This window comes from Schistocerca gregaria, chromosome 2, assembly GCF_023897955.1.
Source record: "Schistocerca gregaria isolate iqSchGreg1 chromosome 2, iqSchGreg1.2, whole genome shotgun sequence".
Classification (NCBI taxonomy): domain Eukaryota; kingdom Metazoa; phylum Arthropoda; class Insecta; order Orthoptera; family Acrididae; genus Schistocerca; species Schistocerca gregaria.
Genome location: NC_064921.1, coordinates 459,255,609 through 459,282,193, shown reverse-complemented (window position 1 = coordinate 459,282,193; position 26,585 = coordinate 459,255,609). Strand labels below are relative to the sequence as shown.

Genomic DNA, 26,585 nt, shown 5'->3' with positions numbered 1-26,585 from the left:
GTTTTTAGTGAAATAGTGCAAAAGCAGAAATTTTTACAAAGTATCATGAAATCTGTCGTTTTCCAGTGTAAAAAAAAAAAAAAAAGTTTTATAAATCTGAGGACGACAGTTTACCAATATTCGTAACTGATAGTTATCGAATGTTGCAACTGCATTCTTTTTTGCTCGTCTATAACTTGAATACAACAGTTAGTTACCTGCATACAGAACTAAGATGTGACATAAAAAAAGCACCAAAATAGGCAAAAAATACCGAATTTAGTAATAAACACGAAGAAATTGGTTAAAGTATGACAGCGAATTTGGCAAAAGTATAACAGCAATATTGGCAAAAATACAGCAAATTTGTCAAAAATTACAGCAAAATTGGCAAAAGAATCACTAAATCTAGCAAAAAAGTAATTCATAAGTTAGCAAAAAAAGTAATACCGGAACTGACAAAAAAAGTGACAAAACCTGAAAAAATCTTCAAAGTTGGCCAAAACTAGCACCGAAATTACAAAAAATAAACAACAGAAAGGGAAAAAATAACACAGAAATTGGCAAAAAAAGTAACCACTAACTGAGCTACCCAAGCACGACTCACGCCCCATCGTCACAGCTTTACTTCTGCCAGTACCTCGCCTCCTACCTTCCAAACTTTACAGAAGCTCTCCTGTGAACCCTGCAGGTAGAGCACTTGCCCGCGAAAGGCGAAGGTCCTGAGTTTGAGTCTCGGTCCGGCACACAGTTTTAATCTGCCAGGAAGTTTCACGATTGACCTTCGCTTATAAATTTTGCAGCTCTACCATTAAAACTGAAAAGTGTATAAGCTTTAGTCAGGATGTTAGTTACGTGTTCTGTAACATTTTGAGTGTCGCCACCTGATTTGCAGTCAGTGTCCAGCAATGGGTAAATCATATTACCATGCTACTGAAGCACCATCCCACAATCTTCAGGACAACTGTGGAAGCAGCCAGTTCTGTAATCGTGTCGTGCTGCTTTCGGGAGCAAATGAGTGACACTGCTTCATGAACATTTCACCCTTGCCACCTTACAAGGCCATAACATTGTTTGAGGAATCTGTATTGTTGTTTATTTTGTCAACCACTTGTGTGATGAATATGAATCTCTTTCACAACAAAAAAAACCCTCCAGTGGCCCTGCTGCTGTGGAGCTGCAGAAGCTACTATAAGAACCTGGCCGAGTTCTGACATCTAACTGCAACCTATTATGAAGTCTGCGTTGTTGCAACATATTCTGAAGTCTTTGTTGCTTCAGAAGAGATGAATGCCCACAAAAGATCACAATTCTTCCTTTAAAGCCAATCAAGTCTCATATAAGAACCATGTTAATAGTATCAGTATGTTGAGAAATGTCTTTACACTGGTACACTCATATCTCTTTAGTAAATAAGTGCTGCCAGACAAATAACCAAAAGCATTTGCATTTTGTGTACTGATACTTGTTTGCACCATTTATTTCCCATTAAAATTATGTGTGAATATGTGTGGCTCCACTATTTTTGTTAGTGAGGTCTTGGGTGTTCATTGCCCACAATTCACTGTGGTGCCATACAAGCAAAAAATCAAGATTGAGTAATGGATCCATTAATTACTGAGCTTGAATTGTGCTTACTAATGATAGTAACACTCTGTATAACAGTATCTATTACTAGTCACCTTGTACTATGAACACAGAAAAACAAGTAGACTGTTTCTTAAAGAATTTCTTCTGAACCTCATGAGCTGCACTTAAAATGTTTATTAGCAAACCCATATTTGGCTGTATAACATATTGCCAGTGGCATCTGATACAGAGGACAACAAATTGAACAATCTCAGTTTGAAGGCTCTTCATCTCCTGCATGAAAAAATCTTAAAATTTCACATGATCTGTTGGTCACCATTGAATCTAAGTCTAAATTTACAATCTCATTGTATGATACACATAAATTTTCCATTAAGACCAATTTGCTCAGTGTGTAGTTCATGGCTGCTCCACATTCTTGGGGTCAGATACATCACATGATCACACTGACAGAACTACAGGCACATAGACACAGGCAACAGAGCATGCACAATGTCGGCACTAGTACAGTGTATATCCACCTTTCGCAGCAATGCAGGCTGCTATTCTCCCATGGAGACGATCGTAGAGATGCTGGATGTAGTCCTGTGGAACGGCTTGCCATGCCATTTCCACCTGGCGCCTCAGTTGGACCAGCGTTCGTGCTGGACGTGCAGACCGCGTGAGACGACGCTTCATCCAGTCCCAAACATGCTCAATGGGGGACAGATCTGGAGATCTTGCTGGCCAGGGTAGTTGACTTACACCTTCTAGAGCACGTTGGGTGGCACGGGATACATGCGGACGTGCATTGTCCTGTCGGAACAGCAAGTTCCCTTGCCGGTCGAGGAATGGTAGAACGATGGGTTCGATGACGGTTTGGATGTACCGTGCACTATTCAGTGTCCCCTCGACGATCACCAGAGGTGTACGGCCAGTGTAGGAGATTGCTCCCCACACCATGATGCCGGGTGTTGGCCCTGTGTGCCTCGGTCCTATGCAGTCCTGATTGTGGCGCTCACCTGCACGGCGCCAAACACGTATACGACCATCATTGGCACCAAGGCAGAAGCGACTCTCATCGCTGAAGACGACATGTCTCCATTCGTCCCTCCATTCACGCCTGTCACGACACCACTGAAGGCGGGCTGCACGATGTTGGGGCGTGAGCGGAAGACGGCCTAACGGTGTGCGGGACCGTAGCCCAGCTTCATGGAGACGGTTGCGAATGGTCCTCGCCTATACCCCAGGACCAACAGTGTCCCTAATTTGCTGGGAAGTGGCGGTGCGGTCCACTACGGCACTGCGTAGGATCCTACGCTCTTGGCGTGCATCCGTGCGTCGCTGCGGTCCGGTCCCAGGTCGACGGGCACGTGCACCTTCCGCCGACCACTGGCGACAACATCAATGTACTGTGTAGACCCCACGCCCCAAGTGTTGAGCAATTTGGCGGTACGTCCACCCGGCCTTCCGCATGCCCACTATACCCCCTCGCTCAAAGTCCGTCAACTGCACATACGGTTCATGTCCACACTGTCGCGGCATGCTACCAGTGTTAAAGACTGTGATGGAGCTCCGTATGCCACAGCAAACTGGCTGACACTGAAGGCGGCGGTGCACAAATGCTGCGCAGCTAGCGCCATTCGACGGCCAACACCGCGGCTCCTGGTGTGTCCGCTGTGCTGTGCGTGTGATCATTGCTTGTACAGCCCTCTCGCAATGTCCGGAGCAAGTGTGGTGGGTCTGACACAACGGTGTCAATGTGTTCTTTTTTCCATTTCCAGGAGTATATGTATATATATATATATATATATATATATATATATATATGCAGGTCGATAGACACACAAACGTACACACAAAATTCTAGCTTTTTCAACGAACGGTTGCTTCTTCAGGAAAGAGGGAAGGAGAGGGAAAGATGAAAGGATGTGGGTTTTAAGGGAGAGAGTGAGGAGTCATTCCAATCCCGGGAGTGGAAAGACTTACCTTAGGGGAAAAAAGGACAGGTGTACACACACACACACACACACACACACACACACACACACACACACACACACACACATCCAGTACAGACACAGTACAGTACAGACACAGACACAAGCAGACATTTGTAAAGGCAACTTCACAGAAATTCTCCTGTACAACTTGTAGGACTAGCACACTTCGAAGAAAGGATATTGTAGAGATGTGGCTTAGCCGCAGCCTGGGGGTTTTGAGGGAGAACGTCTGTAAGTTTGGAAGGGAGGAGGTGAGGTACTAGCAAATGTACAGCTGTGAGGACAGGACATGAGTTGTGCTCAGGTAGGTTAGTTGGTAGAGCACTTGCCTGAGAAAGCCAATGTTCCAAGTTCGAGTCCCTGTCTGGTACAAGGTTTCAATGTGCCAGGAAGTTTCGCCTCAGTGTGCACTCCGCTGCATACTGGATTCATCGGCATACAATTGTTTGTTGTTCCCTGTTTCAGATGAACCTTCCATTTCTTTCTTAGCCTCCACAAATTGGTATTGTTTTTACTAGCTTAATATAGTAAATACTCAGATGTCCTGTGTAATACTATATTCATTTCACCTGTTGCATTAATTTGTCATTGCAAAGATGTAGAGAAAGGTTGCTTTTTTTCCTTTCTACTTCATTAGATAAGTTTTCCCTCAACCAGAGATGATGATATTAATTATTGATGTTGTTATTTTTAAATATATTTATAATTATTGTAATAATGACTATTGTCATAGCTGCTTCTACAAAAGAATGATTACTACATTGTGTTTTTAATTTAGGTCCAAAGACCAAATGCAACAACTCATGGAAATAGAATTGCAGTTGACAGAACGTACATTGCATGTTAATCCAAAATCATATGGAGCATGGCATCACCGTGCTTGGGTTCTTGATAATATGCCTGAGTCTAACTGGTCAAGAGAATTGGCACTGTGCAATAAGTATCTGGATATGGATGAAAGAAATTGCAAGTATTGTTCTTTTGTTCATTTATCTTCTGTCACTTTGTAAAAGAAAGGCGTCATAAGAAAGCAGCTAAAGTTTATTCTGTGTCCTACTTTATTTATGTCTGTTCAAATGCTAATCTGCAAAAAATGAGCTATGTTACTGCTTAAACTCTGGATTAGAGCTGAGTTGTTGGACAGTAAAGGAAATGGGTAATTATGCTGTGAATAATATATTTACCATGTAACTCACACGTGCAGGCAATCCATAGATCTCTTTATTGAAACTCCGTTGGTAACTGCTAGACATTTAGAGAATAATGTATAATTTCTACAGTGCTAATAAACGTTCTTTGCTGCACTGAAGGATCCTTTCATATGTCTCTAGCTCCAGCTGTGCACACAGTGTGTAATGTCACTATATCTTCAGTGTAATATTGATTATAACTGTCTGTGTCAATAATTTTTTAAAATTTTTTTAAATGAGAGATTCCTCATTTTGAGTAGCAGGGTAAATGCGTCAAGCATATGGTTATATTTCAGTTAGTTTAGTTGCTCCGTAGTTCTTATTGGTACCACTTTCCCTCTTTCCACTGTTGTCTATGCTTTTTAAAGAAGATAAATGCTGTTCAGGGGATTTCTGTCTTAATGTTAATGATTTACTAGAGAATTTTAAGTTTATTTTACTGCTCATAACAACCAATTTTACATTCATGGGTATCGTCAATATTATTCATGGTACACAAAGTTATACAGGCATTTATGCATAAGCCACCACTGAAGTTGCTTTTTAAAGGTATATTCTGTAACATCTGAAGATTGTTAGCTAACAAATGATGAAAAACAGCTCCTTTGACACAGTTTTTTTGTGTTAAAGTTGATCTGCTATTAACCATAGAGAAATGTGTTGTATGCTTTCTATCATACCTATCATGGTACAAACTCTGAGAATGCTAAACTAAAATAAGCTTCCACAAGATGTTTTTTGTTTTACTTTCGCTGCAATCGTCAAGGCTGTCTCCTGCAACCCGAAAATCTTTTCCATATTCATCTGCCAGGTTCCACCCCACAATACTATTCCATAAGACAAGGAAGGATACACTAATGTGCAGAACGTGCAGTTCTCAGGGTTTCAGAATTAAGGTATGGTGATAATCTCCTCCACCAATAGGATTTTTGACAGAATCTCATCACTCATAATATTTTGTTTACATGGACCACTCCGTTTAAATTGAATATTAGTTGCTTTTTCTATGTTAACTTTTAAGTTGTCCTCTTTCAAAGTAAACTGTGGCTTTTCTATTCAATAACGCTGGGCTCACAGTATGTGCAACAGACATCAGAGGTTGCATTGTTGTACACAGTGATCAGACGCTTATTATCAAGAGAACTTGGGAACACATTTCTAGTATATACGAACAGACACCGAAGTGTACATTTCTTTTTCTTGAATGTCTCATTGCTAGTACTTCTCCATTATCATACATAATTTCTGTACTCTGTAGTCTGCCTTTGAAATATGCTCCTAATAACTATGTGAGATTTTCAGTGACACTACTCATTGCAATTTTCAATAGGTGTGTTGAAAGCTTTGGAAAGGCCCGGTAAAACTCCTGCTGCTTGGGATTTTTAATTTATTTTTTTCAAGAACATAATGGGCCAATTGTCCTGCTGCAGTGTAGTACTGACATCTCCTGAAACCATGCTAGAAATCACCTAATACGTTAACACCATTGTGTAATGGGTAGTCAAATGAAAACCAATCACCTGCTGTGATGAGACTGTGGAATGTTTCCATTCAAAAGTGATCGCCACGTGCTGTAAGCCATTTATTGCTCTAGAAAATGAGACAATTAATTACTATTTTGTACAAAGTGCTGCTGATGGATCCACAACTGCACCCTCTTCTGCAATTCCTTGTCCAACAGAAACTGATGTACATGTCTATCTTTCTAAAGATTTGAAAATCACTTGATGAAAGATCCGTGCTATACGGAGGATGTTGCATTGTTTTCTACCTAAATCGCTGACGTGTAGCCTTTGTCCGATTGGCAGTATGGGGGCAGGCATTATCATGCAGCAGGATGATTGCATCTGACAGCATTACGACAGCCCAATGGCAAACCCAACAGGGGAAACATCCCACATCTTGCCTGCCAAAAAAATCCAAAGCTGTTCACACAAGATCCAGTAAGTTCACGATGACTTTTTTCTTCAACTGAAGGAGTGTCTGCTCATCAAGTTCCTTGAGCATGGAACCACTATCAGTGTACAGTACTGTATAGACACTCTGCAAAAACTGTGATGTGCCATAAAGTCAAAACACCCAGGAATGCTGTCAGATGGAATCATCCTGTTGCACAATAACACCTGCCTCCACACTGCCAATAGGATGAAGGCTGTGATTCAGGAATTTGAGTGGGAAACACTGTAGCATCCTCCGTACAGCCTGGATCTTTCACCATGTGATTTTCACATATTTGTTGAGGAGAAGGAAATGCAAGAGTGGATGCAATTGTGGATTAATCTGCAGCCAACTGCATTGTACAAAACAGAAATTGATTGTTTCATCTTCCACTGGGATAAAAAAGGCATGTGCTGTTTACTTTTGAATGGAATCATTACATAGTTCGGTTGTGTTGGGTGTTGAGTTTTCATTTGGTTGCCCCTCATAATATTCCAAGAGGCTTGTTAACATTATTTTCTCTTGTCAGTTTGCCAAATATTTACATTAAGGCAATAGGTCTCTGTAGTTCTGAACATGTTTTAATGTCCATTTTTGTGAAAGGTTTGATTACAGACAGTTTCATCTTGTCAGGGAGTGAACCATTTTGAGAAATACAGCTTAGTAGCTGACGTGATGCTTTCACCAGCTCTAGTTAATATTTCTTCAATAGAAGTGGAGAATTTTAATCTAATACTGCTGGTTTATTTATTCGTTGTCATTAATAAGCTGCAGAATGTTATTGGTGTATACAGCAGGTAGTGTATTGCTGGTCTGTTTATTACTTGACACAATGTACATTGTGCATGTGATTTCGAGCAAACATCACTCTCAACAATACCTTCGAAAAAATCATAAAAATATTGCAAAATAAAAAAGGCATCAGAAATGTCATCTTTCACAGTCAGTTCTAAGTTATTACTTTTAGTTTGTATTGAACTGTTCTGATTTTATTTGCAATTAACCAGCAAGACCTTGAAACATTACCTGATCTCCATATCTATTGGCTAATTCTTTCTGCTTTTAATTCCTGAATTTTTTACAGAACTGACATTTGCAGAGTTTTTTTTTATATAATTTAGGGTAAGTGTCTGTAGGTTATACAGGTTATGGGAAGGTTATACACTCCTGGAAATGGAAAAAGGAACACATTGACACCGGTGTGTCAGACCCACCATACTTGCTCCGGACACTGTGAGAGGGCTGTACAAGCAATGATCACACGCACAGCACAGCGGACACACCAGGAACCGCGGTGTTGGCCGTCGAATGGCGCTAGCTGCGCAACATTTGTGCACCGCCGCCATCAGTGTCAGCCAGTTTGCCGTGGCATACGGAGCTCCATCACAGTCTTTAACACTGGTAGCATGCCGCGACAGTGTGGACATGAACCGTATGTGCAGTTGACGGACTTTGAGCGAGGGGGTATAGTGGGCATGCGGAAGGCCGGGTGGACGTACCGCCAAATTGCTCAACACTTGGGGCGTGGGGTCTACACAGTACATTGATGTTGTCGCCAGTGGTCGGCGGAAGGTGCACGTGCCCGTCGACCTGGGACCGGACCGCAGCGACGCACGGATGCACGCCAAGAGCGTAGGATCCTACGCAGTGCCGTAGGGGACCACACCGCCACTTCCCAGCAAATTAGGGACACTGTTGCTCCTGGGGTATCGGCGAGGACCATTCGTAACCGTCTCCATGAAGCTGGGCTGCGGTCCCGCACACCGTTAGGCCGTCTTCCGCTCATGCCCCAACATCGTGCAGCCCGCCTCCAGTGGTGTCGTGACAGGCGTGAATGGAGGGATGAATGGAGACGTGTCGTCTTCAGCGATGAGAGTCGCTTCTGCCTTGGTGCCAATGATGGTCGTATGCGTGTTTGGCGCCGTGCAGGTGAGCGCCACAATCAGGACTGCATATGACCGAGGCACACAGGGCCAACACCCGGCATCATGGTGTGGGGAGCAATCTCCTACACTGGCCGTACACCTCTGGTGATCGTCGAGGGGACACTGAATAGTGCACGGTACATCCAAACCGTCATCGAACCCATCGTTCTACCATTCCTCGACCGGCAAGGGAACTTGCTGTTCCGACAGGACAATGCACGTCCGCATGTATCCCGTGCCACCCAACGTGCTCTAGAAGGTGTAAGTCAACTACCCTGGCCAGCAAGATCTCCGGATCTGTCCCCCATTGAGCATGTTTGGGACTGGATGAAGCGTCGTCTCATGCGGTCTGCACGTCCAGCACGAACGCTGGTCCAACTGAGGCACCAGGTGGAAATGGCATGGCAAGCCGTTCCACAGGACTACATCCAGCATCTCTACGATTGTCTCCATGGGAGAATAGCAGCCTGCATTGCTGCGAAAGGTGGATATACATTGTACTAATGCCGACATTGTGCATGCTCTGTTGCCTGTGTCTATGTGCCTGTGGTTCTGTCAGTGTGATCATGTGATGTATCTGACCCCAGGAATGTGTCAATAAAGTTTCCCCTTCCTGGGACAATGAATTCACGGTGTTCTTATTTCAATTTCCAGGAGTGTAGATTTAGCTTCAGTTATCAAGAAGTGAGTGTGGTGGTGATTTAAAGTAATTAACACACAGACTGTAGGAGCTAGGTTAAGAGCTCTGTCTGGCTGTGCAGATTTGATCTTATGGAGACACCTTGAATTACTTGAGGTAAATGTGCATTGGAGTGAGCTGTAAATAGTGCTGATATACAAATACTGAATGAAATTCGTATAAAGCCTTCATTGGCCTCTCTATAATAATAATAATAAAATAATAATAATAATAATAATAATAATAATTATTATTATTATTATTAGTAAGAAAATAAAAGAGTTGGAAGAAGCATTCACTATGATATTTAACTGAAGAAAAGTAATTTATAATTCAGATTGAAGTGAGGAAGGGGGTCAATTTTTGGTGTTTACATGACTGTAGATATTGTAACTGAAAGCTGCATTCTGGCAAAGCATATTCTTGGGAAATTAACGTACAGGGAATGATGTTTCTCATACTTGTTCAAGTAATATTTGTTGTTTTTCTTTTATATCATCCACAATAAATACAGTGATAAAATGACACACTGATTTGAAAAATTAATAACAGATGTTCATTGTTTAGCCTGCAGCCCATGGAACTGATAGGTTGTGCTTCACTCCATTACGTCCCTTCTTATGAGGTGTAAAAGCAGTGCAGACATTTGTCGAAGAATGTATCATGCTCGTATTATCTAAAGGAATAATTGCAGTTATTGTGACTCACAATATAAATAATAACGTGACATGTCAGTCAGCTGATATATTTTACGGTCAAAGTTCCTTACAAATGTCACAAGCAGAGTACTTGGTCCAAAAGAGCAAGCCACAAGAATAATCCAGTGTAACAGCAAATAGTTCCATATTTAGAGAATGGTCAGTGCACAGTACGGCAAGCAAAGACAAAAAACCAGAGTAGCCCACAGCAACCACAGAAATAGACAGATGTAGCGAAACCCCAGCTTGAGTTGCTGGTCAGGAAGGTCTTGTGGTGCTTCCTGCTGTGACACCATGAGCATCTGGTTATCAGTAGGTGGTCCGGAAAAGAAGAGTGATTCACAGCTGGGGTGGCATGGTGGCTTGCAGATAAGGAGGATATAAAGTCATCATAGTGGGAGTGGGACAAGATGGGAGAATGGGAAGTAGAGGAATGTCATGTGGTGTCGCTGCATGGAGCTTCCTGGAGTGTGATCGGAAACTTAGGTGGTTAGTTACCATGTTGCAGGCAAAGCTGGGCTCAATGGTGAGTCACCGTCTTGCCATCCTTATCCAAGATGAACAAACAGCCTTTGCTGCTGGACAATAACCAGGATCCATTTGATCAGGTGCCAAAAACCCCACAACCATAGGAAAGTGCCCAGTGAGAAACACAGAGAGGATGGATTGGGCGACGTGACTGGAATGCCCTGATGGTAGCAGAATGAATCCAAAATTGCAGCCCATTATCTGACACAATCATGTGGGAAAGGTTTTGTATGGTGAAAAGTCTGACGAGTGCTTTAACAGTGGCCTCCGTACTGGTGGAATGGAGTTAACAATGTAGGTAAATTTGGAATAAGTGTTGATGACTGTCAACCAGGTGGCGTCAAGAAATAGGTGGACAGAATTGAAATGAATTATCTTCCAAGGCTGTGGGGACATCAGTCAGGGTGACAATGACTAGTGAAGCGCTGCTTGCTGTGGTTCACATTTTTGACAATTGAAGATGAGGTGCTCAGTCTGCCTATCAGTGCCAGGCCAGTAGACATAGCATATGGCTAGGATCTTGGTGGGGGATAAACCTTAATGTCCATGGTGCTGGAGACACAGTATATTAGGCCAAAAGAGTTCCAGAAGGCCTACCCATGGAGAGTTTTGGTCTGTTGGTAACAAAATTAGACAGTCCACAAGCACAAGCCTATGAAAGAGGTGAAAATAGCACTTTGGGGAGTTTGAGTTCCAATTGGGATCTGATTCGATTATCCCCATTGGATGTAGCAAAGCAGTTGCAGTAATGTTGTATCCTTGCTAATGGTGCTTGTGATGTGGGATCCAGTGATGTGAAAGTGCTCCATTGGTTGCTGGGCCTCATCATCTAAATGGAAACAAAGGACCTTGTGTTTATCAAACTCTGAGTCAGGGCACATTGGGAGGCATGACAGGACACCAGCTCTTGCCTGCTAACTAGACAGAAATGTTTCACTTACTTATATCTGCTTATGAAAAGAGCCCATAACTGGTACTAGTTGGCTATTTGACTGGGCAGCTTAGTGGGCAGGCTGAAGAATGATATTAGAGTCTTATGAACAGTGATAAAGTGAAACTTTGCTCCATAGAGAAAAATGTGTAATATTTTAATGCAAAAATGTTGCAGAATCTTTACAGCAATACACCATTCTAATCCCAGCCTTCACTGGATGTAATTAACCCATGAGCCTAGTTTTTCCTCAGCCATCACGTTCAATCCAGGTACTGCTGATCCCTCAAAAACAACTTAGGAGTACACCACTTGTCACTCAGTATTATCCTGGTCTTGAAATTTTTAATCAGCTTCTTTGACTTGGCCATGACTTCCTAAAATCATGCCCTGAAATGAGGCCCATTCTGTCAGTTTTTGTCCACCACAACTAGAATAGCTTTTTGCTGTCATCCCAATATGTTAAATATCCTTGTCAAACCCTACACTCTTTCTGCTCTCTACCCTGTGGCTCCTACATCTGTGACTGTCTCCACTGTGAGACTTGCCCTGTGCACCCTCTTACACCACCTATACTAGCCCTATGACTGTCATATCTTGTAACAGCTGTTGCGGAAACCCCATTTGGCTGTTTAGATTGGCATAACTACCTACAAATTATCAAAAGGACAGTTGGACATAGGCAGAGGGTGTATACTGGCAATACACAATATTATGTTGCAGAACATGCACAATAACATGACAGTTGTGACCTCAGTGCCTGTTTCACCACACATGCCATCTGAATTCTTCTCCTAAACACCAGTTTCTCAGAACTCTGCAGGTGAGAACTGGCACTATATCACATTCATCCACCTGTTCTTAATTATGTTAATTTCTGTGGTATCAGCATTTTTCATAGCAATTATTCCTTTCTTCACTCTATTTTAGTTTTCTGCACATCTTTCATTTTCTGACCTGTTTATTTATTGCCGTCCCCCTCCCACCTCTACCACATACAATCCACATAGCTTTTCACAACTATTAACTCATGCACATTGTTTTAGCGTAATCTCTGTCTCACATTTTACCCTGTCTTTCTTCTTTAAGCTTTCAGGTATTCAAATCTCATACATGCAGTCCTCAACAATCAGTCTTTCCTTCTCACGCTGCCTGGTAAGTCTCCCCTGGCCCGGAGTGCTGGGTGACTTTTCCAAACTCTGCCCCTTTTCCTCAACCTCACCAGTCCATTTCCTTCACTCCTCTTCCTTCCTCTTCAATATTTCTGCCAAAAGAAGGAGCCACTGGCTCCAAAAGCTTGGATACATAATACTTTTTATAGTTGTGTTCTCCTTCTGCCACTTAGTAAGTAGATTCATTGTCTATCCAATACTTTGGACTATTTGTCTGGTGCTACAGTTGCATTTTGAAAGTTCATGGTGATTTTGTCCATGTGTTCCTACCAAGGGGAGTGACGGAACAAGGTGGCTCAGCTTAGAGAAGGTAAAACAGCTTTCTTCACTATTGCATATTTCGCTTTGTGCCCACCTGTCTGCACAGTCACTCCAGGAATGGTTGCGAAAACAGTCCGGGCATGACAAGAGTTGATGCCTGTAGAGTGGCCAAGACTTAATCCCTTGTTCGCAGGCTGAGCCAACAGCATGATGATGATTACATTTGACCTGCTGCTCCTCCATATGGGCTAAACTGTATGCACTACCTGGGACAGAAGCAATGGTCGTCATGTCTGCTCAAGATTACAAATGGTGCCAGCTGTATGGGAGACTTCAAAAGATTGAGCCAGTTTCAAAACCTCCTGCAAGGTAGGGTCACCGAATTGGAAAGCTGTTTGACATACTTTCTTTTCTGGGGCCTTGGAATTAATATAATCCTAACTCATAACCTCCACATACAATTCATTAAGTGTTGCGAGTAATGAAATGGCACTTTCTACTGGGCACTTGTAGTTCCACTGCCTAGGCATGGTGCAACTGGTTGGGCTTTTTGCGACACTATTAGAATTCTGCTCAAGATGATATAACATGACAGTGTCAGTGAAAACAGGCAATTAAGAGAGCACACATTTCATAAAAATCAAGTTGGGCCACTTTAGTGGGTGAGGCAAACTTACAAAGCAGCTAATATGTTTGGGGTGGAATCCAAGGCAAAAACAGTTGCAGGGTCTGTAACCTTAAATACAGCAAAATTTTGTTGGAGCTGCATCTTGTATGCATCCCAATTTTCATATGTTCCATTGAATGGTGAGAAAGCAGCAGATATGTAGTCGTATGATTTGAAAACAATTGGGCCAAGAGAGCCTGTCAGTCAGCTGATGTATTTTAAGTCACAGTTCTTTACAAATGTCACATGCGTAGTACACAGTTCAAAAGAGCAAGCCACAAGAATAATCCAGTATAACAGCAAATAGTTTTGTATGTAAAGAACAATAAGTGCACAGTACTGCAAGTGAAGAAGAAAAAGCCTGAGCAGCTTTCAGCAGCCACATAAGTGGACAGCCATAGTGAAACCTAACACAGGTGGCACTAGGGGGTCACCTGCATGGTAGATTTGCAGCAGTGCCTCTCTCCCATTGTAGTGGGGAGTGCAATAAACTGGCAGGTCATAACTGCAACAGGCTGGCTATGGTGGCATCGATGGTGTTTGTTGCCTGCTGAAGGGGGTGGTAGCTCTTGGGTTACCACAGCAGTGTACCATTATTAAAGCAATAATTTAATGCTTATCTCATATGAACACACCTTTTTGATGTACAGGGTTACCCAAAAGTACTATAACATTTGAAAATTCAATACTTCATGGAATAGTGTAGGTAAAAATAGAAACACGTGCTTGAAATGACTGGGATTTTAGTGAAATAAAAAAGTGCACAAAATGTTCAACAGATGGCACTACAGATGATAAAAAGCAATAACTAACATAACAATTGACTTTAAGCAAAGACAATGTTCTTTACAACAATTGCTCTACATGTTGGCCATCATTCATCAACAACACCTGTAGTCAGGGACAATATCGTAAACAGCATTGTATGGCATATCAGTAGGTATATTAAGAAAGTTATTGGATGTTGTCTTTTAACATCCTTAATGAGGTTGGATGATCATGGTGGACTTGCGACTTCAGGTAACACCACAACCAATAATCACACGACTTGAGGTGTGGGGGCCTAGCAGACCAAGCACATGTAGCAATATGGTATGGAGTGCCATCCTGCATAAAAGCTGTACCTTTCAGTAGGTGTATATCACCCAGGCTAGGACTGATATTATATTCTGTAATATATTGTACCTCGCACCTGTCATACTGACAGAGCAGCGCACCTCATTTCCTTGTAGGAAAAGGGCCCAGTCATGACGGTGACTTTGTCATTGTGCAGTGGAGTTTCCACAACAGTTTTAGGATTTTTAGTAGCCCATATCATGCAGTTGTGGGTGTTGACAGATCCTCACAGTGTGAAATGGGCTTTGTCAGTTCACAACACTTTAGGCAACCAGTCATCATCTTCCTCCATTTGTTCAAGTGCCCACACTGCAAAATTGGTGCATCTGGCTCCTTCTCTCACTACAGTCATTTTATATCTGATTCTTATCCGGCTTCATTGGCTTGTTAGTGTCAAACGCCAACTGTTGGCCATGTTTGGTGCTCGGTTTTGGTTTCAATAAAACCCTATGTCATTTCAGGCATGTGTGCAAAGTTTTACCTCCCTACCTACATTACTCCCTGAATTTTTGAATGTTTATGGACTTTTTGGGTCATCTTGTAGTTTTTATTACTGTCATTTGTTCACCTTGTACCTCCATTGTAGTTAGAGTTATTCTATAAAAGTAATTATACATACTGAACATTTATCACATGTAAAGCAGCAAACACCTGATTTGACAATACTGTATGTAGCTCAGACTCGTGCTTTGAGTGTTTGTGTTTAAAAATGAAACAAGGGAGAACCGAGGATGGAGTACCGGCGATTCAGACGTAGTGAACAGAGGTGGCAGTAGCCATATGCATGGGTGAGGTGTCTTTTTTTCCTACATCTCTGAAGAGATTTTGTCTTATAGTGTAATCTATTTTTAAAAGTACTTGTCTGCGGCTCAGTGCTTCATCTACTTGGTGAGTAGCAGTCTTTTCATTTCATTGTCGTGTCGAAAATTTATAGAGACAACTGAACATCTTTTAGATGTTTTGTACGTGCCAGCCATTTTCATTTATTTTCCTTTTTTGTATGATATGTCTAGGACTAGTTACCAATAATTCAACAATGTCAAGTGATTTCATAGTCATGTCACATAAAGGAAATAAGATTAGACCAAAACTGTAGGTAGTATTGCATTTAGGTAAAGGATTGTGTTAGGAAAAAAAAAAAAAAAAAAAAAAAAAAATTACAGACACTGATATTCTAAATAATGAAGCTAACTGAAGTCTTGCTACTGGTTCCTGCATTTTTAAAATTCAGTACAGTTCTTGTTATTACGTCATTGTAATGTTCTGCTAATGTGCTAAAATATACAATTAACAATTAGAACTTGATATAAATTGCTTTTACATAAATTTTCATCCTGTTCCTAGTCCACACTTGGCATTACCGGCAGTTTGTTGTTTCAAGAGCAAACGTTTCTCCAACTAAGGAATTTGAATTCACGTCTGCAAAAATTACGACAAACTTTTCAAATTATTCATCGTGGCATTATCGAAGTCGTTTGTTACCATTGCTTTATCCAGATCCTACTGGTAGGCGTCCTATTCAAGAGAACAAGCACAAGGAAGGTGAGATAAAACTTCGAAAGTACTTTTTTTCTCATAAATGATCAAAAGATTAGCAAAAACATTTTAATAAAGATATATATCTGGATATGGAAATAAATTATGCAGTAGTCTACTTCTAATCATAACTTTATTTAATAATATGAAAGTATTGGACTTTTGAAATTATGTTATGAATAAAATCTGGTATTTTGAAACAGTAGTTTTACGTCCTGTAGCATAATGGCCTTGTGATATTGTGTTAGCAGTTTCTGACAAGGCACTTAAATTAACATTTTTCATTGTACAAACTGCTTGAGAAACAATCAATTCATGGAGCATTCTCTTCAAAAATCTAACCATGAGTGTTAGCACATCACTTCTGAGATTCAGAAAGGCACATCGGCCACATATCGAAACAGACTAGGTGACTACAGTCTGGTACCCACATCCCGCCTCAGACAATTCATAAATATTTAGAAAATGTTCACACACTCTCACATACCAGGTGTAGAAGTATGAATCCGGAATTTGGCCCCCCTGCAGGTCCGGGGGATAGAATAGGCTTGAGGTATTCCTGCCTGTCACAAGGTTTGACTAAAAGGGGTCTCTCACGTTTTGGCTTTTATGTGATGGTCGCCTGCAGGGTTTTACATCCATTCTTCTAAATTCTCCCAAAGAGCGAGCCAATTGGGGAAGGGTGCCTTACATGGTCCATCATGTTCATTGTGTGCTGAGACCTTTCGCATCATTTGTCGACGTGGATCTGCACTTCCCCTCATTCTCTAGCTGTTGGACGAGGTCACCCTCTTGGGTGCATTTTCCTTCATCCACTACGCAGTAATGTTTTCTGCACTGATGTGATAATGGACTTGCTTGCACCTAATATCCAGCATGGTAGCCAGTTCGTTGTGGTGGGGCCACCATGTAACCTGTTGGTTGTAGCCCCCTGAAAAACAGAGATTGCTCTGCTGACGCCTGTGCCATTAACTCCCCACTTATGCCAAGGAGTAGATGCCTGCCACCTGGGGGCATTGGGACTTCCAGCAATGGCCATTCTGCTAGGTGACCTTTGCTGCGGCCAGGTGGTGCCTGTGGAGAGGGCCCCTGGTCAGAGTGGGTGGCATCAGGGTGGATGACATGCCATGAAGCTTAGTACATCATCACTTGCTGGTGGTCAAACACCAGCAGTCTCTAACCGTTCAATTCAATGCACGGAAGTATGACCCCCAGTCGTTCCCCTCCGTGGCCACACCATGTGCGGAATGCCAGGCTAAGGATGGCAGTGAATCTTATTTGTCCCAGTACCTTGTCTGTATGAGAGCTGATGGGGAATCCTTTATGTCGATGAAACCTGTTTTTCATGGAGTATTTAGAGGACAAGTTTGGGGAGGTGGAGGAATTGTCCAAAATGCGCTCTGGGTCAGTCTTGATCAAAACGGCATCCTCTGCCCAGTCAAGGGCACTATTCTCGTGTGACAAGCTGTGGGATGTCACCCCGTAAAAACTTAAATATGGTCCAGGGTGGGTATTATATTTCACAGGGATCTTCTTTTGCAGTCTGATGATGACCTGCACGCAAACTTAGAGCGACAAGGTGTTCATTTCATCCAGTGCTTACATAGGGGTCCCAAGGATAATCAGGTAGCCACCAGTGCCTTCACCTTGGCCTTCAACGGTGATACATTACCTGAGAAGTTCAAAGTGATGGTATACCGGTGTGATGTCATGCCATATATCCCTCCCCCAATGCGGTGTTTTACGTGCTGGAAATTTGGGCATATGTCTTCCCGCTATACTTCCAGCGTCATATGTTGCGACTGTGGACGTCCATCACATCCCAATACTTCACGTGCCCTGCCTCTCATCTGTGTCAACTGCAAAGAGCACCATTCACCATGCTCATGCTCACCGGAGAAGTCACCAGAAAGAATGGAAAATCATGGAATACAAGAACCCTGGACTGACTGGCCTACATTGAGGCTAAGAAGAAATTTGAACACCTACATCCCGTGCCTATAACATATTCTTACGGCACTGCTACAAGAACAGTTATAGCCCCATGATTCCGCCAATTCCAGTCGGCTCTCAGAGCCATAAAACTACACCTGCCCCCTGTTGCTCCCGCACTCTCACATACCAGATGTAGAAGTATGAAACCAAAATTTCGGGAGCAACACCCCCCAAACCATCAGGGACATCAGTCCCACCTTCACGGCTGGAGAAGCGTAAGTCTTCTTTGGCTCCTCTCGCTAGGAAGAGGTCCCTTGTGTCACTCCCTTCCCAGGTTCCTACCAGTGGCAAAGTGGACACCTGCCAGTGGCTGAAGCACCCACAGGTAGCTGGTCATAAGTCTTCACGGTCCTTCTCAGTCTCTGAGACTGAATCAGTGAAGACCTCCTAGCTGAAAAACGTAAGGAGCAGCGAGAGAAACCAAAAGAGAAAAAGATCCCCAAGAACCAAGGCACTATGGTGGCACCCATACCACCTCTACCTACAAGCTCTGTGTTTGAGAATGAAGTGGAGATTCTGGCATCCGCTGAGGACCTAGATCTTGCTGGGCCCTCAGGCACAATGATTGTTGATTGCACAGGTATTCATCTGGTGTCAGCAGATGACCTTGAGGCATAGACTGCCTTATTGAGTGCTTCATGCCTTCCCAGTCTCACAATAATGTCATCCTCCAGTGGAATTACTGTGGCTTTTTCCACCAATTGGCTGAGCTACGACAGCTGTTAAGCTTTACACCTGCTTTCTGCATTGCCCTCCAGGAAACGTGGTTCCTGCCGATGTGGATCCCTGCCCTCCGTGCATGTATGGGATATTTCAAGAATGTAGTGAATATAATAGTATGTCGGGTGGAGTTTGCGTCTATGTCCTGAACTCGGTATGTAGTGAACCTGTGCCCCTTCACACTCCTCTTGAAGCTGTGGCTGTCAGGGTAAGGATGATGCAGGAAATAATGGTCTACAATGTATATCTTCCTCCAGATGGTGTGGTAGACTGGGAAGCTTTCACCTCTGCTGGCACCATTGAATCTCCCCCACACGGTACCATCGATATGGTGGTTGAGTGGGTCACTAGAACGATCGTTTCTGTGGCAGAAAATGCGATCCCTTGTTCCTTAGGGTGCCCCTGGTGAAAGACAGTACCTTGGTGGTCACTGGAAATTGCTGAGGCCGTTAAAGACCATAGGCAGGCTCTACAGTGGCATAAGCGGCACCCATCTCTGGAGCACCTAATAGCTTTTGAACGGCTCTGTGCTCGCATTCACCAGCTTATAAAAAGATGGAAACAGGAATGCTGAGAGAGGTACGTCTTGACCATTGGGTGCTGTATGACATCTTCCCAAGTCTGGACGAAGATCAGACGTGTATTTGGGTACCAGACCCCCAACAGGTGTCCCTGGCATTACCATCAATGGCATGTTATCTACCGACACAAATGTGATTGCTGAGCACTATGCCCAAGCCTCTGCTTCGGAGAATTATCCCCAGTCTTTTGCACTCTCAGACTGCAGATGGAAGGGAAAGTCCTCTCGTTCACTACATGCCACAGTGAACCCTATAACGCCCCATTTATAGAGTGGGAGCTCCTGAGCGCCCTTGCACATTGCCCCGACACAGCTCCTGGGCCGGATGTCAGATGGTTAAAAATATCTAGTCTGAGTACAAGCAACATCTCATCATCTTCAACTGGATCTGGTGAGATGGCATCTTTCCATCGCAATTGCAGGAGAGCACAATCATTCCAGTGCCCAAATCTGGTAAAATCCGCTTGATGTGGATAGCTATGGGCCCATCAGCCTCACCAATGTTCTTTGTATGCTGCTAGAACACATGGTGTGTCGGCGGTTGGGTTGGGTCTTGGAGTCACGTGGTCTACTGGCTCCATGTCAGGGTGGTTTCTGCCAGGGTTGCTCTACCACTGATCATCTTTTGTCCCTCGAGTCTGCCATCTCGACAGCCTTTTCCAGATGCCATCATCTTGTTGCCGTCTGTTTTGATTTACGAAAAGCTTAGGGCATGACCTGGTGACATCATAAACTTTCCCTATTGTATGAATGGGGTTTCCGGGGCCCACTTCCGATTTTTATCCAAAATTTCCTGTTGCTCCATACTTTCTATGTCCAAGTTGGTGCCTCCCATAGTTCTCCCCATATCCAGAAGAATGGGGTGCCGCAGAGCTCTGTATTGAGTCCATCTCTATTTTTAGTGGCCATTAACGGCCTAGCAGCAGCTGTAGGGCCATCCTTCTCACCTTCTCTGCATGCAGATGACTTCTGCATTTTGTACTGCTGCTCCAGTACTGGTGTTGCTGAGAAGTGCCTATAGGGAGCCTTCCACAAGGTCCAGTCATGGGCTCTAGCCCAAGGATTCCAGTTTTCAGTGTCCTCCGCTACCTGAGCAACACCACCTGGGGTGCAGATCACTCTACACTGTTGCAGCTCTACAGAGCCCTTGTTCAATCCTGCCTTGATTATGAGAGTCTGGTTTATAGTTCGGCGGCACCCTCGACGTTTCATTTACTTGACCCAGTGCACCATTGTGGCGTTCAACTAGTGACGGGAGCTTTTAGGACGAGTATGGCGACCAGCGGAGTCCCTCTGTTGAAGGTTAGGCTTGCACAATTGCTTGCCAGTTATGTGGCACACCTTCAAAGTTCTCCTACGCATCTGAATTACCGTCTCATTTTCCCAACCACTGTGGTTCATCTCCCATATCGGCGGCCCAGGTCAGGGCTCACGATTGCGGTTTTATCTGAATTGAAGTCCTTCCTTTTACCATCTCTACTCGAGGTCCATTCACTTACACCTCCATGGTGTAACCCTTTGCCGAAGCTTCACCTGGACCTTTCACATGGTCCTAAGGACTCAGTTAGTCCCGCGGCTGTTCGCTGCCACTGCCTCTTGATTCTTGATGTGTTCCGGGGCTCTGAAGTGGTTTACACCGACAGCTCGATGGCTGATTGGTTTCGCCTACATTCACAAAGACCATGTTGAACAGCATTCCTTGCCCAATGGCTGCAGTGTCTTAACTGCAGAACTGGTGGCTGTACTTCGTGCTCTTGAGCGCATCCATTCATGCGCTGGGGAGTTGTTTCTTCTGTGTACTGACTCTTTCAGTAGCCTACAAGCTGTCGACCAGTTCTACCTTTGTCATCCTTTGGTAGCGACCATCCAGGAGTCCATTTGTGCCCTGGAACGGTTCAGTTGTTCAGTGGAGTTTGTTTGGACCCCAGATCATGTCAGACTCCCAGGCAATGAAATTGCCACAGGCTACATGGAAACCGCTTATGGAGATCGGCATTCCAATAACTGACCTGTGTTCATTATTATGCAACAAGGTTTTTTGGCTTTGGGTGGCGGAATGGCATAGTCTCAGTATGCACAACAAACTGCGTGCAATTAGGGAGACTATGTATGTGTGGAAGTCCTCCATGCGGGCCTCTCGCAGGGTCTCTGGTTCTCTGCTGGCTCCACATTGGCCATGCTTGGGCAACCCATGGCTACCTCCTGCACCATGAAGATCCACCTAAGTGCTGGTGCAGCACCTGGTTGACAGTGGCCCATATTCTTTTGCACTGTCCTAGTTTGGCTGCCCTGAGACATCATCTTTGGTTACCAGACTTGTTATCATTAATTTTAGCTGACAACACCTCATTGGTTGATTTGGTTTTATGTTTTATATGTGAGGGTGGGTTTTAACATTTGATCTAAGTTTTGGCGCATGTCCTTTGTCCCTCTGTGTCCTCCACCCTAATGCTTTCAGGGTGGACGTTTTACTGTGTTGCAGAGTGGCTGGCTTCTCCTTTTTATTCTCAGTGTCAGCCAGCCATTGTAACCTTTCTCGTTTCAATCTCTTCTAGCTGTTTCTTGAGTCTGTGGTTTTCTTGTCCCCTTTTGTGTGTTTAAGGGGACCAAACCCTGCCTATCCAACCCATGTTAATTTAGGCAAGTATTTGACCCATTTCTAAAAAAACTATTTGATGTAGGACCTTAATATTTTTACTGTATGTTACATGATGATAATAGAGTCAACTGTACTAAAATCTACTTTCTCCATTTTATAATTTTTAAGAAATACTTTTTTAAATTTATTAACAAAAAGTATTAAGATTTTTCTACAGAAAATTTTTTTTTGTTTACTTCCTAATGGGGTAATATTGATGAACGTAGTACTAGAGGTGGCTTTTTATGCTATGCAAAGTCTCTGAAAATTTCAGTCATTTATCTATGATAGTTTCTGATATAATGGGCTGTCCTCATTTTAACGCAATGTTGCAGCCCAGTGATCATATTTTCACCAGGATTAATTCCCAGCTTTTTCAGTACCCAACACTTTCCAGTTTTACCACAATTGAATGTAATTACAGCATCATGAACTCCTGGTTTCATTGTATGCATGCCTTCAAATACAGTTTTAGGAAGGCAGTTCCAAATTATGCTGTTGAAACATTCATTTGGGTTCTGTCTCTGCCCATGCAGACATTTCCTTAGAAGATCAGGATGAGCCAAGTCTCTGAAAATAGGTTTAATTGCTGTAATAACAGCAGCAGGAAGAGAGTGCTGATGAGAATAAGATTCTCCAGTTGCCTGAGCCCTATTGTATTTGCACCACGAATATTCTCCTGATCGACACAATCCATGAAATGGCTTATCATCAGTAGACGACTTGTGGAAGAATTTGGCCCAAACATCTCTCTTCATTGCATCCAGATTTTCTTTATTTCTCCTAGTTAGCTGCCCATAGTATACCTGCAAGTTTTCTATAACAACCACTCGCAATCACACTTGAACTAAACTAACCGCGTCTTGGAAAGCTTGTTGTTTACGAACAGCAGAAACAAAAGAATACCAACTGTTGCATTCCAAGGATAGCCAACACACTCAGGAGTAAAAAAAAAACCTAATTTGCAATGTAGGGGATATAAAGATCTCAAATATATGCAGAAAAGTGGGTGACAGAAAAGTGGGTGTGGCACATAAACACACGTGGTAGGAAGGTGCTCTTTAACTGCTCAAAAAAAAAAAAAAAAAAAGTTTTTTCAGCAAAATCCTTTTCAGAGTAAGTAAATAAAGCCGTAATCTATCAAAATATGATGAAATCCGAAATCATATTTTTTCGACCTGAACCACAGTGTGGTTGTTGCCCTTCCATCATTCATGTGGTGTTTCCTTTCTTTCTGTTTTGTGTTATAAGTCTCGTTTGTCTTAGTCTCACCCTTGTGGCATTGTTTTATTCGGAACAAGGGACTGCTGATGACCTAGCAGTTTGGTCTCCCCCCCCCCCCCCCCCTTTTCCCTTTTAAACCAACTGAGATTTGGCTGCAATAATTACACTTCTGTTGTTTGAAACTGAAACAGTATTTTATTCAAAATAATTCCATTGCTATTTATACATTCCTCCCACCTCTCAGCAGGCTATGAATGCCATGCCAAAAAGAAAACAGTTCTTTTGAAGTGAACCAGTGAGCAAGCCATTTTCGTACAAATTGAAGCATTGTTCAATGAGAGCATGTCCCAGTGATGGATATAGCTGATAATCAGGTGGAGACTAAGCCGCATGCACTAGTATTTCCCAGCTGAATGCCTTGATCATTTCCCTGCCTATTTTGCTGTATGTGATGGGGTATTATCATGGAGCAATATGACTTTGTGTTGCATTTTTTCCATATTCAGGTCTTTCTCATGTAATGCTCGATTTAAATCAATAATTTTCTGTTGGTAGTGATTAGTGTTATTAGTTTCACCAGGCTTTAGCAGCTTGTAATAGATGACACACGTCTGATCCCGCCAAACACAGAGAATTGTCTCCTTTCCAAAATGATTTGGTCTTGCAGTGGATGTCAAGGGTTTGCCTGGATTCACCCATGATTTACGGTGTTTAGAATTCTCAAAATATATTCATTTTTCATCACCTGTCACTGCAATGGAGAAACAACTTTCTTTTACGTCTGACAAGCAGCATTTCATAAGTGGTCATTATATTTGTTTTTTGTCTTTCATTCAGTTCATGCAGAACCCATTTTCATACTTTCTGCACCTTTCTCATAGCTTTCAACTGAAGAGAAATGGCTTTCTGGATCACATTCACTTGTTCTGCAAATTGCTTTTGAGTTTAAGTATCATCTTCATCCAGTAAGGCCTGCAATTCATTGTCTTCGAACGTTTTCAGTGGTTTCGTGCGCTCATCATTTTTCACGTCAAAATCACCACTTTTGAATTTTTTGAACCATTTGCGAAACACTGTTTTCCCAAGACCATGTTCACCGAAAACTTCGATAAGCATTCGTTGCAATTCTGCAGCAGTTTTCTTCAAAGTTGTTGTCTTCAGTCCTGAGACTGGTTTGATGCAGCTCTCCATGCTACTCTATCCTGTGCAAGCTTCTTCATCTCCCAGTACCTACTGCAACCTACATCCTTCTGAATCTGCTTAGTGTATTCATCTCTTGGTCTCCCTCTACGATTTTTACCCTCCATGCTGACCTCCAATACTAAATTGGTGATCCCTTGATGCCTCAGAACATGTCCTACCAACCAATCCCTTCTTCTGGTCAAGTTGTGCCACAAACTTCTCTTCTCCCCAATCCTATTCAATACTTCCTCATTAGTTATGTGATCTAACCATCTAATCTTCAGCATTCTTCTGTAGCACCACATTTCGAAAGCTTCAATTCTCTTCTTGTCCAAACTAGTTATCGTCCATGTTTCACTTCCATACATGGCTACACTCCATACAAATACTTTCAGAAATGATTTCCTGACACTTAAATCTATACTTGATGTTAACAAATTTCTCTTCTTCAGAAACACTTTCCTTGCCATTGCCAGTCTACATTTTATATCCTCTCTACTTCGACCATCAGCAGTTATTTTGCTCCCCAAATAGCAAAACTTTCCATTATTCTTGTTTTGCTTTTGTTGATGTTCATCTTATATCCTCCTTTCAAGACACTGTCCATTCCGTTCAACTGCTCTTCCAAGTTCTTTGCTGTATCTGACAGAATTACAATGTCATCGGCGAACCTCAAAGTTTTTATTTCTTCTCCGTGGATTTTAATACCTACTCCAAATTTTTCTTTTGTTTCCTTTACTGCTTGCACAATATACAGATTGAATAACATCGGGGAGAGGCTGCAACCCTGTCTTACTCCCTTCCCAACCACTGCTTCCCTTTCATGTCCTTCGACTTTTATAACTGCCATCTGGGTTCTGTACAAATTGTAAGTAGCCTTTTGCTCCGTGTATTTTACCCCTGCCACCTTTAGAATTTGAAAGAGAGTATTCCAGTCAACATTGTCAAAAGCTTTCTCTAAGTCTACAAATGCTAGAAACGTAGGTTTGCGTTTCCTTAATCTTTCTTCTAAGATAAGTCGTAAGGTCAGTATTGCCTCACGTGTTCCCGTATTTCTACGGAATCCAAACTGATCTTCCCCGAGGTCGGCTTCTACTAGTTTTCCCAATCGTCTGTAAACAATTCAAGTTAGTAATTTGCAGCTGTGGCTTATTAAAAGTATTTTCCAGCTGTGGCTTATTAAACTGAATGTTCAGTAATTTTCACATCTGTCAACACCTGCTTTCTTTGGGATTGGAATTATTATATTCTTCTTGAAGTCTGAGGGTATTTCGCATGTTTCATACATCTTGCTCACCAGATGGTACAGTTTTGTCAGGACTGGCTCTCCCAAGGCCGTCAGTAGTTCCAATGGAATGTTGTCTACTCCGGGGGCCTTGTTTCGACTCAGGTCTTTCAGTGCTCTGTCAAACTCTTCACACAGTATCGTATCTCCCATTTCATCTTCATCTACATCCTCTTCCATTTCCATAATGTTGTCCTGAAGTACATCGCCCTTGTATAGGCCCTCTATATACTTCTTCCACCTTTCTGCTTTCCCTTCTTTGCTTAGAACTGGGTTTCCATCTGAGCTCTTGATATTCATACAAGTGGTTCTCTTTTCTCCAAAGGTCTCTTTAATTTTCCTCTTCAAATGATAACAGAATACCAATACTGTTCACAAATGGTAGCTCGTAGGCACAAAACTCGAAATGTTTACGGGTTTGAAACAGTTATTGATGTACGAAACTTGGGTTGCTGCATGTTGACATTCGTCGTCAGCCACATTCGTTTGTCAGCCATTGCAGGAAGCAGATGCCACTGCAGTTGCGATCTTATGGGCCCTACACTGATGGCTAGCACCACATATAGCTAAATTCTGGGTTTGTACTTCTACACCTGGTAGAAAACGCTAGACACAGACAGTTGGCGTACATAATTTCCATCCCAGGGGTGAAGAGGTGGCAACAGGCATGGCACCTGCCCACCCTCTAACATTAACAATTCTGACAATTAACATGCTGACCTTGTATAGATACAGGACAATGGCAAAGACAAAACAGGTCTGCAACAAT

At 42.7% G+C, this 26,585-nt stretch overlaps 1 protein-coding gene across 2 annotated transcripts in view; it reads left to right on the top strand.

Annotated features, from left to right (window-relative positions):
• LOC126325768 (geranylgeranyl transferase type-2 subunit alpha) overlaps positions 1–26,585 on the top strand; it is a 90,330-nt gene that overhangs the window by 40,908 nt on the left and 22,837 nt on the right. Inside the window, exons 4-5 of one of the 2 annotated variants that reach the window (XM_049995277.1) lie at positions 4,330–4,517; positions 16,001–16,198. In XM_049995277.1, coding sequence (XP_049851234.1) covers positions 4,330–4,517; positions 16,001–16,198 — 386 coding nt within the window. Of the gene's footprint in view, positions 1–4,329; positions 4,518–9,826; positions 13,243–16,000; positions 16,199–26,585 lie in introns of those variants that run through there. The other variant, XM_049995278.1, reaches the window with a different exon arrangement.